Source organism: Artibeus jamaicensis, unplaced genomic scaffold, assembly GCF_021234435.1.
Source record: "Artibeus jamaicensis isolate MK-2021 breed Jamaican fruit bat unplaced genomic scaffold, CSHL_Jam_final contig_3188, whole genome shotgun sequence".
In the NCBI taxonomy this organism is placed as follows: Eukaryota; Metazoa; Chordata; class Mammalia; order Chiroptera; family Phyllostomidae; genus Artibeus; species Artibeus jamaicensis.
Window position 1 is genome coordinate 249,755 of NW_026521745.1, and position 13,192 is coordinate 262,946.

Genomic DNA, 13,192 nt, shown 5'->3' on the forward strand with positions numbered 1-13,192 from the left:
AAAACAATTGCAATGTGCTATGCTCTGTGGAATGAAGAAACAATTGTGCATAGTAAGAGTTGGCCCCATGCTCAAGGTGCTTGTTACATGGGAGCATAAGATGAACACCAGTTCCTCTGCCGGGGTCATGTGGCATGTGAGGGCAACAAGAGCTGCAGAAACAGAGGTGGAGGGCTTCAGCTTGGGAGGAAGACACAGAGATCGTTCCTGGAAGAGCTTGTGTTTGGAGCAGATATGGAGATCTCTAGGAAAAACTGTGCTTAGAGATCTGAGTGTGGGAAGTTACAGCCATGGCCATGCATTCTTTGGTGTTGAAGTCACAAAGAAATGTCTCAGTTCTGTTTTCTCCTGAATTTGAGGTCAGAGCCAATCTTCTTAAGAATCCTTAACCAGCAAGCACTAACTGCTTCTCATTCTGTTGGACAAAAATCCAAGATTTATGGAGTAAAAGCAAGTGTGGTGGACAGGACCCTGGACTTCTCTCCTGGGTTTACCATTGACCAGCTCTGTGACTCAGAAGGGACATTTATCCTTCCCCACCTCATTTTCATCAGCTGTAGAATTGGTAGAGTGTTCTTGGTGCTTCTCAAACTGTCTGCGGTATGGTTAACTTTCTGTCCAGTCTTGCTAACGTCACTAGCAAGATGATCACTCACTTGGATATCAGAATGTCAAATCAATATGCAAGTTTGTCAACTCTCATCCTCGAGTTCTGTGCTCACCTCATGGAGAAAACCCGCCAGCTTGTGGGCTGGCAGGTTTTCTGCCTCCACTCTGAGTAGTACTGTCCCAGATGACAGATAAGGAGACATCAATGTTTAGGGATCTTGTTTTATTCCAATTCCAGCAGAGTTGCAGAGGACATATATATAGTCATATGCTCATATTGAACACTAGGTGAAAAGGGAAACAGTTGTTTCTTCTTCGTTGGCAATGCCTGTTTTTGAATTTGTCCCATTGACTTACTTGTATCCATACTTTGCTCCTCTTTGCACTTCTCTCATTTTTCTTTCAAAATGGGAATGGAATCATATTTTTTCAGAATAGGAATGCCATCTTTTTTTATATTATTAAAAAATAAGTGTTTTTTAAAAATTCAGGTAGATTACTTTTTTAAGTCATATGAGCACTGGCCTGTGAACCACATGATCGGAAGTTTGATTCCCAGTCAGGGCACATGCCTGGGTTGCAGGCCAGTTCCCGGCAGGGGACTCACGAGAGGCAACCACGCATTGATGTTTCTCTCCTTCTCTCTGTGTATATATATATATATATATACACAAATGAAGAAATGAAAATCACCCCTCCTAGCACTTTGAGATCACTGCCAGCATTTTGGTATGTGTCTTCCTGGGCATTTTACAAATATACACAAACATAGATCAATATATGTATTTTTAAAATAGGACTTTTTAAAAATATATTTCATTGATTATGCTATTACAGTTGTACCATTTACCCCCCTTCATTCCCCTCCACCCTGCACACCCCCTCCCACCCACACTCCCCACTTTAGTACATGCCCATGTGTCATAAGTTCTTTCTTTAGCTTCTACATTTCCCATACTATTCTTGCCCTCCCCCTATTTCTTACCTACCATCTATGCCACTTATTCTCTGTACCTTCTCCCCCCTTCTCCTCCTCCCACTCCCCTGTTGCTAACCCTCCATGTGATCTCCATTTTTGTGGTTCTGTTCCTGTTCTAGTTGTTTGCTTTTGTTTTAGGTGTGGCTGTTGATAACTGTGAGTTTGCTGTCTTTACTGTTCATATTTTTTAAATATTTTTTTTATTTTTAAAGAGGAGAAGGAAGGAAGGGAGAGAGAGAGAGAGAAAAACATTAATGTATAGTTGCTTCTCGTGTGGCCCCTACTGGGCACCTGGCCTGCAACCCAGGCATGTGCTCTGACTGGGAATCGAACCTGCAACCCTTTGGTTCTCAGCCCGTACTCAATCCACTGAGCTATGCCAGCCAGGGCTACCATTCATATTTTTTATCTTCTTTTTCTTAGATAAGTCCCTTTAACATTTCATATAATAAGGGCGTGGCGATGATGAACTCCTTCAACTTGACCTTATCTGAGAAGCATTTTATCTGCTCTTCCATTCTAAATGAAAGCTTTGCTGGATAAAGCAATCTTGGATGTAAATCTTTGGATTTCATGACTTGGAATACTTCTTTCCAGCCCCTTCTTGCCTGTAAGGTCTTTTTTGAGAAATCAGCTGACAGTCTGTGATGGGAAGTCCTTTGTAGGTGACTGTCCCCTTATTTCTTGCTGCTTCTAGAATTCTCTCCTTCATTTTAATCTTGGGTAATGTAATTATGATGTGCCTTGGTGTGTTCCTCCTTGGGTCTGATTTCTTTGGGACTCTCTGAGCTTCCTGGATTTCCTGGAAGTCTATTTCCTTTGCCAAATTGGGGAAGTTCTCCTTTATTATTTGTTCAAATAAGCTTTCCACTTGTTGCTCTTCTTCTTCCACTTCTGGTACCCCTGTAATTCGGATGTTGGAACATTTAAAAATGTCCTGGAGGTCCCTAAGCCTCTCCTCATTTTTTTTAATTCTTTTTTCTTCATTCTTTTCTGTTTGGTTGTTTCTTTCTTCCTTCTGGTTCATTCCCTTGATTTGAGTCCCAGTTTTCTTTCCATCACTATTGGTTCCCTGTGCATTTCCCTTCATTTCACTTAGTGTAGCCTTCATTTTTTCATCTAATTTGCTACTAAAATCAACCAGTTCTGTGAGCACCCTGATCACCAGTGTTTTGAACTGTGCATTTGATAGGTTGGCTATCTCTTGGTTGCTTAAAAGTATTGGCTCTGGGGCTTAGAGCTGTTGTTCTTCTTGAGCCATAATGTTTCGGTCTGGTTTCACCTGTTACATAGTGAGGGGTGGAGCCTAGGTGTTCACCAGGGTGGGGCAACCCAGTGGCTGGGTCGTGATGCTGTATGTGGGGGCAGGGTCAGAGAGGGAACAATGACACTTGCTCAGCTAAAATAGGACTTTTTTAAACAAAAATACTGGCTTTATTTCCTCCTCAAAATAACATACACAGCTTTCTGTGTCATTAAGCACTTTTTTCCTCTGTCATTTCCTTATCTGTGTTCCATTATGTGGCTGCTTCCCTCACATTTTACTTTTACTATGATGAGAATCATTTTGTCAGTTATTATTGCAATGATTCCTCTTTTATCTGTTAGCAGGCCATGCCTCATACTGTCCAAAGTGAGTAAGATTTCCCAAGGACCCTACTAACTGTTAAACTCTGAGGAAATGGAATGAGTAATTCTTCTATTTGAAATCTTCACATAACATGTAATGAGAGCATCTATATGACTATTTTTAACAAACATTTACTCTGCCTGGTTTGTGCTACAGTAAATATACCTGATACCTGAGGTGGGTCATGTATCAGGTGTATCACTGTGAGACAGGGTCCTTCAGGAGTCTCTGGTCTAGTGGCCAGAGAGTCACAGAAAGCAGTCTGCTCTGTGTGCCCTGGGCACAGCACTAGCCACCAAAACAGTGACTGTGGAGGGTGGAGCTTCAGCTTCAGGTGCCCATGTGCCTTGGTCCCTATAAATACATTTTTATTATTAGAGCTGTTTTATTTTCATAGTTTTTGTTCTTTTTCCTGATTATAAACTTCAGGCCCTGCAAAATCTGGATCTGCTCCACTGCCGTTTTTCTCTTCTCCCAGCGGAAGAGCTCTGGTGTTATCTACTTGATCTTTTTCTCTGATCTTTCTTCACATCAGTCTAACTTTGCTTCTTTCCATTCATGCAGCTAAAAATTACCTTCACTGAAATTAATCACCCCCATGTTGATAAACATATGGACACTTTGAAATTTTCCCCCCGTCTGACTTAGCAGCTGCTCTGTGACTCCCCCCACTCCTGGTTTCCTTAGTCCCTCAGGGCTCCCAGGCCTGCTGTGGAATACTCGAGTGCCTCACAGGCTGGGTCCAGACACTAGCACCTTGTGGTCTTGTAGGGGTGCAACTGAAGAGGCTGTGTCCCCCAAGGGCTTGCCTGGCATCTGCTGAGGAAGGAGTTAGATGAGGACAGAAACTCTTGTGATCAAGACTCAATAGTGTGGATGGTGTGAGAGAAGAAATATGAATTGAGTCTTGATAGTTTATACTTCTTTGAACTTTGAATCTTATCAAACCAATGTTTCGATAAATGTTTGGTTATACTTTTGAAATTGCCATCTCTGTAACTTCTCCATGAGATAATGGCTACAGCTGAAGTAGCTATTGGTACACAAGGTCCATTGTAGTGGAATTCATTGATTTTCAATGGCAGTAGATATTCATTCAGTTGAAAGAGGATAGAAACCCACATTCTGTGCGCACTAGAGAGGGTAAAGAAAAATTGAAGCAAGACCTGAGCATGAGTGGGGGGTGCATGGGTGCTGGTGAGCACCTTGGGTGAGTCCCACTCGGGACACCAGGGCAGTCTGCTAGGGAGATGAGAGTGGAGCTAAGCCTCAGAGGGATGAGGGCAGTCAGAAGGAGGGCCATTGTTGAAAGTGAGGCAGGCTTGTGGGGGCCATTTGAGGATCCTGAGCCAGAAGCAGGAGGTGCCTTGGAGGCGACACTGTGCTTAGGGACTTTTTTCCAGCATCCTGGGAGAGGGATAGAAAGTCATTGAAGCAACCAGGTTTTAGGTTCTTCTTGGTGAGTGAAGTGAAAAGACAAGAAGCTAGGCCAGGGACTAGGGAGTCCTGACATAGATGTATTCACAGGGATGGGGTGATTCCAAGCTGGAAGAAAAAGTGAGGATGTGAAGAAATTGATTAAGAAAAGATAGGGACTTCCACCAAGATGGAGGCATAGGTGAAAACACTGTGCATCCTCACATAACCAAACCTAAAAACAACAAAGTTTTAACAATAGACGCAACCAAACCACACAGAAAATCAACAATACGGAGTCCGAAAACAATGAAATGCTCAGGTAAACCGGTGAGAGGGGCGAACCCAGCATCGGAGCGGGTCGGGCAGGGAAGATCCTCCGACCCGGGAGGTGCACAGGAAGCCGAGGGCTCAGATCCCAGGTACGGGCTAGCTACAGGCAGACAAAGGGAAGAGGCACGGCTGGCTGTCTGTGGTCGAGCATTTGCGCGCAGATAAACCAGTGAAAACGCGAGCATTGAGACCGCGCAGTGCAAGGAGGGCTCACACATTTGCGCTCAGATAAACAGGCAGGGGGCGAGTGGTGAGGTGGATTGGGTGAGCGGAGAGGACTGCCAGTGCTCCCTCTCTAACCCCCCCCCCACATACAGCGTCACAAACCAGCGACCTGATGGCCCCGCCCTGATGAACATCTAAGGCTCCTCTCCTCATACGTAACAGGCACAAACAGATAAAAACATGGCTCAAGAAGAACTCAAAGCCCCAGAGCCAATAAATCTAAGCAAGAACAAATAGCCAAACTATCAGATGCACGGTTCAAAACACTGGTGATCAGGATGCTCACAGAACTGGTTGATTTTAGTCACAAATTAGAGGAACATATGAAGGCTAAACTAATTGAAATTAATGGAAATGCTCAGGAAACCAATAGTAATGGAAAGGAAACTGGGACTCAAATCGAGGGAGTAGACCAGAAGGAAGGAAAAAATGACCAAACAGGAAAATATGAAGAAACAAGAATTCAAAAAAATTAGGAGAGACTTAGGAACTTCCAGGACATCTTTAAATGCTCCAATATGCGAATTATAGGGGTACCAGAAGGGGAAGAGGAACAGTCACGAGTGGAAAGCTTATTTGAATGAATAATAAAAGAACTTCCCCATTCTGGCAAAGGAAATAGAATTCCAGGAAATCCAGGAAGCTCAGAGAGTCCCGAAGAAGTTGGACCCAAGAAGGAACACACCAAGGCACATCATAATTACATTACCCAAGATTAAAATGAAGGAGAGAATCCTAGAAGCAGCAAGAGAAAAGGGGACAGTCACCTACAAAGGAGTTCCCATCAGACTGTCAGCAGATTTCTCAAAAGAGAACTTACAGGCAAGAAGGGGCTGGGAAGAAGTATTCCAAGCCATGAAAACCAAAGACCTACAACCAAGATTACTCTATCCAGCAAAGCTTTCATTCAGAATGGAAGGACAGGTAAAGTGCTTCTCAGATAAGATCAAATTCAAGGAGTTCATCATCACCAAGCCCTTATTATATGAAATGTTAAAGGGACTTACCTAAGAAAAAGAAGATTAAAAAGATGAACAATGAAAGGACAGCAAACTCACAGTTATCAACAACCACACCTAAAACAAAAGCAGACTAAGAGGACAGCTAGATCAGGAGTGAACCATAGAAATGAAGGTACGTGGAGGGTTAGCAACAGGGGAGTGGGAGGAGGAGAAGGGGGGAGAAGGTACAGAAAATAAGTAGCATAGACAGTAGATAGAAAATAGGGAGGAGGGGAAGAATAGGGGAAGTATAGAATCTACAGACCTTGAGACACATGTTCATGAACTAAAGGGCGGGAATGGTGGGGGAAGGGGTGTGCAGGGTGGAGGAGAACGGAGGGGGGGAATAGAACAAACGTAATGGCATAATCAATAAAATAAAAATATATATTTAAAGTGAAAAAAAAAGATAAGTTAGAGCCAACATGTTGGACAGTTCTAGATGAGAATGTCAATAATTGAAACCTATAAGAAATTTTAGGAGTTTATTTGAGACAAATTGATAACAATTCCAGGAAGCAAAATCTCAACAGATTGAGAAAATGCTCCAGAAAATGGCAATTTTACCACTTATTTTATACATCAGTATCAAAGGACAAGATGTAAGAGGGTTACATGAAAGCCATCAGTGATAGAATAGGGAGGTAGAAGAAGCAAAGCAAGCACTCTCTGGGATTAGATAAAAAGTAAAACTAATTAAACACATACTTTTTTTACATAGGATATGGGACAATTAACAGTTAACATAATGACAGTGAGGGGATTTGTGGTCTCTGCTCCTGTGTAGTGGTTGTAGTCTGAGGGGGTCAGGAGAAAGAAATTACCTTGATATTCCAAAGGTATGTTATTGTAGATGCAAAAAGACAACAGACAGGCTTAGTTAAGGTACAGACTGGCTTTTGTCAGGGAAAAACCATCCTGGGACATGACTATCCACCTGAACTGTCTTTAGTTAGAAAGTTTTAATTTCCATCCTATGTGGTTACTTTAGGTCTCTGAGTTTGTAAGGCTGCCATGAAGGCCTTCCCTGGGCTTGTCAGGTTTAGTGTGTGCCTGCCAACCCACTTTTTTTTTTTTGGTCCACCACAGCAAGGAACAGAGCAAGGTACTCAGGTAAAGAAAGCAGTGGACATAGAAGGTGCTCACCTTTCTACATGTTAAGTAGGACACAAAATCTGTGCTCACACTTGATTAGAAAAATGTCAAGCTGTGTATACATTTGTTTTTATGAGCTTAATTATTTTGCATTATCTTTTAGATACTTTGGAGATGATTAATTGGACAAATGAAAGCCAAATTGTGAAATAAAATCTGATTGTAGGTATTTAAGTTTTGTTTTGGTCATAATTTTTAGATTTTCTTTTTTTAGAAAAGCAAGGGGACAAGCGGGGTTTCAAGACAGGTTTCTTTCTTTTTCTTTAATGGAACATAACTTCAGTATTTTTTTATATCTTAAAATCCTAAGTTTTAGGAGAATGTTTCATTTTATAGAAATAAGTCTTGAATTATTATTTTTTATTTTATTGATTATGCCATTACAGTTGTTCTATTTCCCTCCTTCATTCCCCTCCACCCTGCACCCCCTGCCCCCACCATTCCCCCCCTTTAGTTTATGACCATGTGTCTCAAGTTCTTTAGATTCTATATTTCCCATACTATTCTTACCCTCCCATCTATTTTTTACCTATCGTCTATGCTACTTATTCTCTGTACCTTCTCCCCCCTTCTCCTCCTCCCACCCCCCTGTTCCTAACCCTCCATGAGATCTTCATTTCTATGTTTCCGCTCCTGATCTAGCTGTCCTTTTAGTTTGCTTTTGTTTTAGGTGTGGTTGTTAATAACTGTGAGTTTGCTGTCCTTTCACTGTTCATATTTTTAATCTTCTTTTTCTTAGATATGTCCCTTTAACATTTCAGATAATGAAGTCTTGGTGATGATGAACTCCTTGAATTTGATCTTATCTGAGAAGCACTTTATCTGTCCTTCCATTCTAAATAAAAGTTTTTCTGGAGAGAGTAATCTTGGTTGTAGGTCTTTGGATTTTATGACTTGGAATACCTCTTCCCAGCCCCTTCTTGCCTGTAAGTTCTCTTTTGAGAAATCTGCTGACAGTCTGATGGGGATTCCTTTGTAGGTGACTGTCCCCTTAGCTCTTGCTGCTTCTAGGATTCTCTCCTTCATTTTAATCTTGGCTAATGTAATTATGATGTGCCTTGGTGTGTTCCTTCTTGGGTCCAACTTCTTTGGGACTCTCTGAGCTTCCTGGATTTACTGGAAGTCTATTTCCTTTGCCAGATTGGGGAAATTCTCCTTTATTATTTGTTCAAATAAGTTTTCCACTGTTGGCAGTTCCTTTCCCCCTTCTGGTACCCCTATAATTTGGATGTTGGAGCATTTAAAGATGTCCTGGAGGTTCCTAAGTCTCTCCTAATTTTTTTGAATTCTTGTTTCTTCATATTTTCCTGTTTGGTCATTTTTTTCTTCCTTCTGGTTCACTCCCTTGATTTGAGTCCCAGTTTCTTTTTCATCACTATTGGTTTCCTGTGCAATTCCCTTCATTTCAATTAGCTTAGCCTTCATGTGTTCCTCTAATTTGTGACTAAAATCAACCAGTTCTGTGAGCATCCTGATCACCAGTGTTTTGAACTGTTCATCTGAAAGTTTTGCGATTTCTTCGTCGCTTAGAGTTATGGGCTCTGGGGGTTTGAGATCTGCTTGAGCCATTTTTGGTCTGTTCATGCCTGTTATGTATGAGGAGTGGAGCCTTAGGTGTTCACCAGGGCGGGGCCGCCCAGGTCACTGGGTTGTGAAGCTGTATGTGGGGGCGGGGTCAGTGCAGGGAAATAGCGGCCCCCTCTGCTGCCTCTTGCTGCTGGGGCCTGCTCGGTCCCATCTCACCACCCACTCTTTCGCTGGTCTATCTTCTCACAAATGCACAGTCCACAGTCAACCGCCACCCTGCGCCCTCTCTGGGTCTGCTGGTTGCTCACTGGGTAGCTCACTGGGTCTGCCCTTTGCAACCCCACACCTGGGATCTGCGCGCCTGAGTCCATCTGACCGAGTTTTCCTATGCAACTTCACTCCGCCAGCTGGTGGTTTCGCCCCTCTTACCAGTCAGGCTGAAGAATTTGTTGTTATCAGACTTCCGAAAAGTTCAATTTTCTGTGTTCTGGCTGTGTTTTCTGTTGCTAATATTTAGTTGTCTCTAAACTTGGTTGTGTGAGGAAGCATGGCATATCCACCTATCCCTTCATCTTGGCGGAATTCTTTGAATTATTATTGAAGAGAATATTTTTCTTCCCAGCAAACCATAATATCAATAGCCTCATCTATGAACTGGTAATTTATTAATATCTGGGGAGTTGTCAGTGCTGAGAGAATAAATAATTGTCCTTTGAAATAAATACAAAAGTATGTTTCTATAATTAAAGATCTAAATAAGACACCAGCCTGTGTTAAAATTTTTTGACTCAGGGAGTTCCGGCCAAAATGAAGGCGTAGGCAGAAACACTTTGCTTCCTCACACAACCAAAAGAAGGATAACAACCAATTAAAAAAAAAAAAGAACACCCAGAACTGCCAGAAAATCATTTGCATGGAAGTCCAACAATCAAGGAGTTAAAGAAGCATTCATCCAGACCATAGGAGGGGCAGAGACTGGCAGCTGAGGCAGAGAGGATGTGTGGCAAAGCAACGCAGCAGACCATGCAGGCAATCCCACAGTCTCTCACAGACAAGCTGAAAGGAACAGTGGGGGAAGGAAGCATGACAGACTGTGAAACCTAGGGTTTCAGTGCAGGGAAACTAAAGATTCAAAACCCCACGCTGTAAAAAATATGTGAGGGTTATGGCAGAGGGAGAAACTCCTATCCTCACAAGAGAGTTAGTTGGAGAGACCCCCAAGGTTTTAGAACGTACACAAATCCACCCACCTGTGATTCAGCACCTGAAAGGGCATAATCCAATTGGGGGAAGCGAGGGAAGTTACAGGAAATGGGATGCGAGCAGAGCAAACAGTTGTTCCCTCTCTGACCCCTCCCTCACACACAGCACCACAACACAGCAAAGGGGGTTACCCCGCCCTGGAAGATACCTAAGGCTCCGCGCCTTACCACATAACAGGTACCTGGAGTCAAAGAAATATGGCCCAAATGAAAGAACAGATCAAAACTCCAGAAACAAAACTAGTGACTGGGAGAAAGACAACCTGTCTGATGAAGAGTTAAAAACACTAGTAACCAGGATGCTTGCAGAGTTGATTGAGCTTGGGTGCAAACTGAAGGAAGAAGTGAAGGCTACACATGAGATAAAGGAAAATATACAGGGAACCAACAGTGAAGAGAAGGAAACTGGGATTCAGATCAATGGTTTGGAGCAGAAGGAAAAAATAAACATTCAATGAGAACAGAGTGAAGAAATAAGAATGCAAAAAATGAGAAGAGGCTTAGGAACCTCTGGGACAACTTTAAGCATTATAACATCCGAATCACAGGATTGCTGGAAGGAGAAGAGGAAGAGCAAGATGTTGAAAACTTGTTTGAAAAAATAATGAAGGGAAATTTCCCCAATCTGGTGAAGGAAATAGACTTCCAGGAAATCCAGGAAACCCAGAGAGTCCCCAAGAAGTTGGACCCAAGGAGGAGCACACCAAAAGACCCATCATAATTAAGTCAGCCAAGATTAAAGATAAGGAGAGAATTTTAAAAACAGCAAGAGAAATGGAGAGAGCTACCTACAAAGGAGTTCCCATTAGACTATCACCTTATTTCTCAAAAGAAACCTTGCAGGCAAGAAGCTGAAAAGAAGTATTCGAAGTCATGAAAGGTAAGGACCTGCATCCAAGATAACTCTATCCAACAAAGCTTTCATTTAAAATGGAAGGGCAGATAAAGTGCTTCCCAGATAAGGTCAAGTTCAAGGAGTCATCATCACCAAGCCCTTATTATATGAAATGTCAGAGGGTCTTATCTAAGAAAAAGAAGATGATGAAAAGTATGAACAGTGAAATGGCAATAATCTCACAGCTATCAACTGAACCTAAAAAAAAAACAAAATCAAACTAAGCAAACCACTAGAACAGGAACAGATTCACAGAAATGGAGATCACATGGAGGATTATCAGCGGGAGGAGGAGAAAGGGGGGAAAGATACAAAAACTGAGCGTAAATGGTAGGTACAAAATAGACGGGGAGGGCAAGAATAGTATGGGAAATGGCGAAGCCAAAGAACTTACAGGTATGACCCATGGACATGAACTAAAGTGGGGGGAGTGCTAGAGGGTGGAAGGGGCAGTGCAGGAGGAGGGGGATAAAGGGGAGAAAAAATTGGGACAACCGTAATTGCATAATCAATGAAATATACTTTAAAAAATTTGTATTCAATTGTACAGAAAATATCAGAACTTGTGTGTTTCTGTTCGCTGTATCTAAACAATCTTGCAGTGTGACTGACACAGTTTTAGTGTTGAGACGAAAATTTTAACATCGAAGACAAACACAAATAACAATACAATGTAAAAGGAAACCTAAGGTTTAAGACAGTTCAAGGCAGTATTTCTTGTGTTTTAAGGAATTTTTGTCTAAGAAAGTATTCTGTTGAACAGATTAGGCATTTGTGAGATTTTAATAGTGCATTTATGGTAGAAATGAAATTTCAAAAGCCTGTTTTCCTTTTTCCCCTGTAATAGTTTAGGTCCAATCATTGTACAGTAGGACCAATGCAGGAAATAGCCTTTTTGTAGATTCTCTACCCTTCCACCCCACCCCCTTCTTAACGGTTCTGTTCAAACCTGAACTTCACATTAAGAGATTATTTCGTTTTTAGGATGTTTGTATAACTGGTGGTCACACTGCAGTTTGAAGTGTAAGTGCCATTTGAATGTGTGACAAGGACTGATCACTCAGAATGTTGGAAGGCAGGCTTTGAACCTCTGACTTACAAAACAATGTAGTTTTTATTTCTACATAACCAACTCGGGTAACAATCAATTTCATCCCAGCTTTCAGGAAATTGGAGAAGTCAGTCTCAGAGTCACATAATAACACTAATTTAAAAATCAGCATTTAGCCCTGGCTGGTGTAGCTCAGTGGATTGAGCGCGGGCCTGCAAACCAAAAGATTGCAGTTCGATTCCCAGTCAGGGCACATGCCTAGGTTACAGGCCAGTTCCCAGCAAGGGACACATGAGAGGCAACCATACATTAATATTTCTCTCCTTCTCTCCTTCCCTTCACCTCTAAAGATAAATAAGTAAAATCTTTTAAAAAATAAAAAGTAAAAATTAAAAAAATAAAAATCAGCATTTAGTTGTATTCAACTTTGAAGGAATATCAGTTATTTTTTTTAAACACACCTTCTTCTTGTTCCAGCGCATAAAGTCTGGCAGAGATGGCATCGGAGGTTCCCGTAGCAAGAGAGAAAGTAGTGCTGGCAGTGGTGAGTACTTTCTGTCATCTTGAAGTTCTAGATTAGTACATGGGCTTCTGGAAACATTTTAAAACAATCCAAAAGTGTCCTCTATCTGTTTGTTTGTGTGCTTGTTTGCTGTATGCACAGTAAAACCTCACTTATTCTAACTAATTTTGCAGGCAGACAGTCTGATATGTAAATTGAGTATAAATATTAGTGATTTTAGTTCTTAACTATACCCGTTTCTGCTAATTACATAACAAATGAGTTCAAGTTGGATAAATTATTATAGATTTAATGAGGTTTTACTGTGTAAAATTTGTAATGTTACATTTTAAGGAAGTATCATGAGAAGTAAGATGGTCTTAGAGTACAGACAGTCCTGGGTCTTTAGCCTCACTTTCAGTGTAGAAAACGGTACCAATCTAGGACCTGAGGGGCACGGTTCTCGTTCTTGTCTTGATTGTGACAACCATGTGCCTTTGGAGCAATCCTAAATCCTGGAGGATGCTGGTGATTTCTAAAGTAGTTTGCATCTCCAAAGTCCTTGACTTTGTAACCACCCATGACATCATCACTTAATAAGAAGGTT

At 41.7% G+C, this 13,192-nt stretch overlaps 1 protein-coding gene across 3 annotated transcripts in view; it reads left to right on the forward strand.

The window, feature by feature from the left end:
- Window positions 1-13,192, forward strand: part of IFT88 (intraflagellar transport 88) — a 187,376-nt gene that overhangs the window by 142,515 nt on the left and 31,669 nt on the right. For all 3 annotated transcript variants that reach the window (XM_037157650.2, XM_053663493.1, XM_053663492.1), the window contains one exon: window positions 12,561-12,627. In XM_037157650.2, the coding sequence (XP_037013545.1) occupies window positions 12,561-12,627 (67 nt within the window). The remainder of the gene's footprint in view (window positions 1-12,560; window positions 12,628-13,192) is intronic.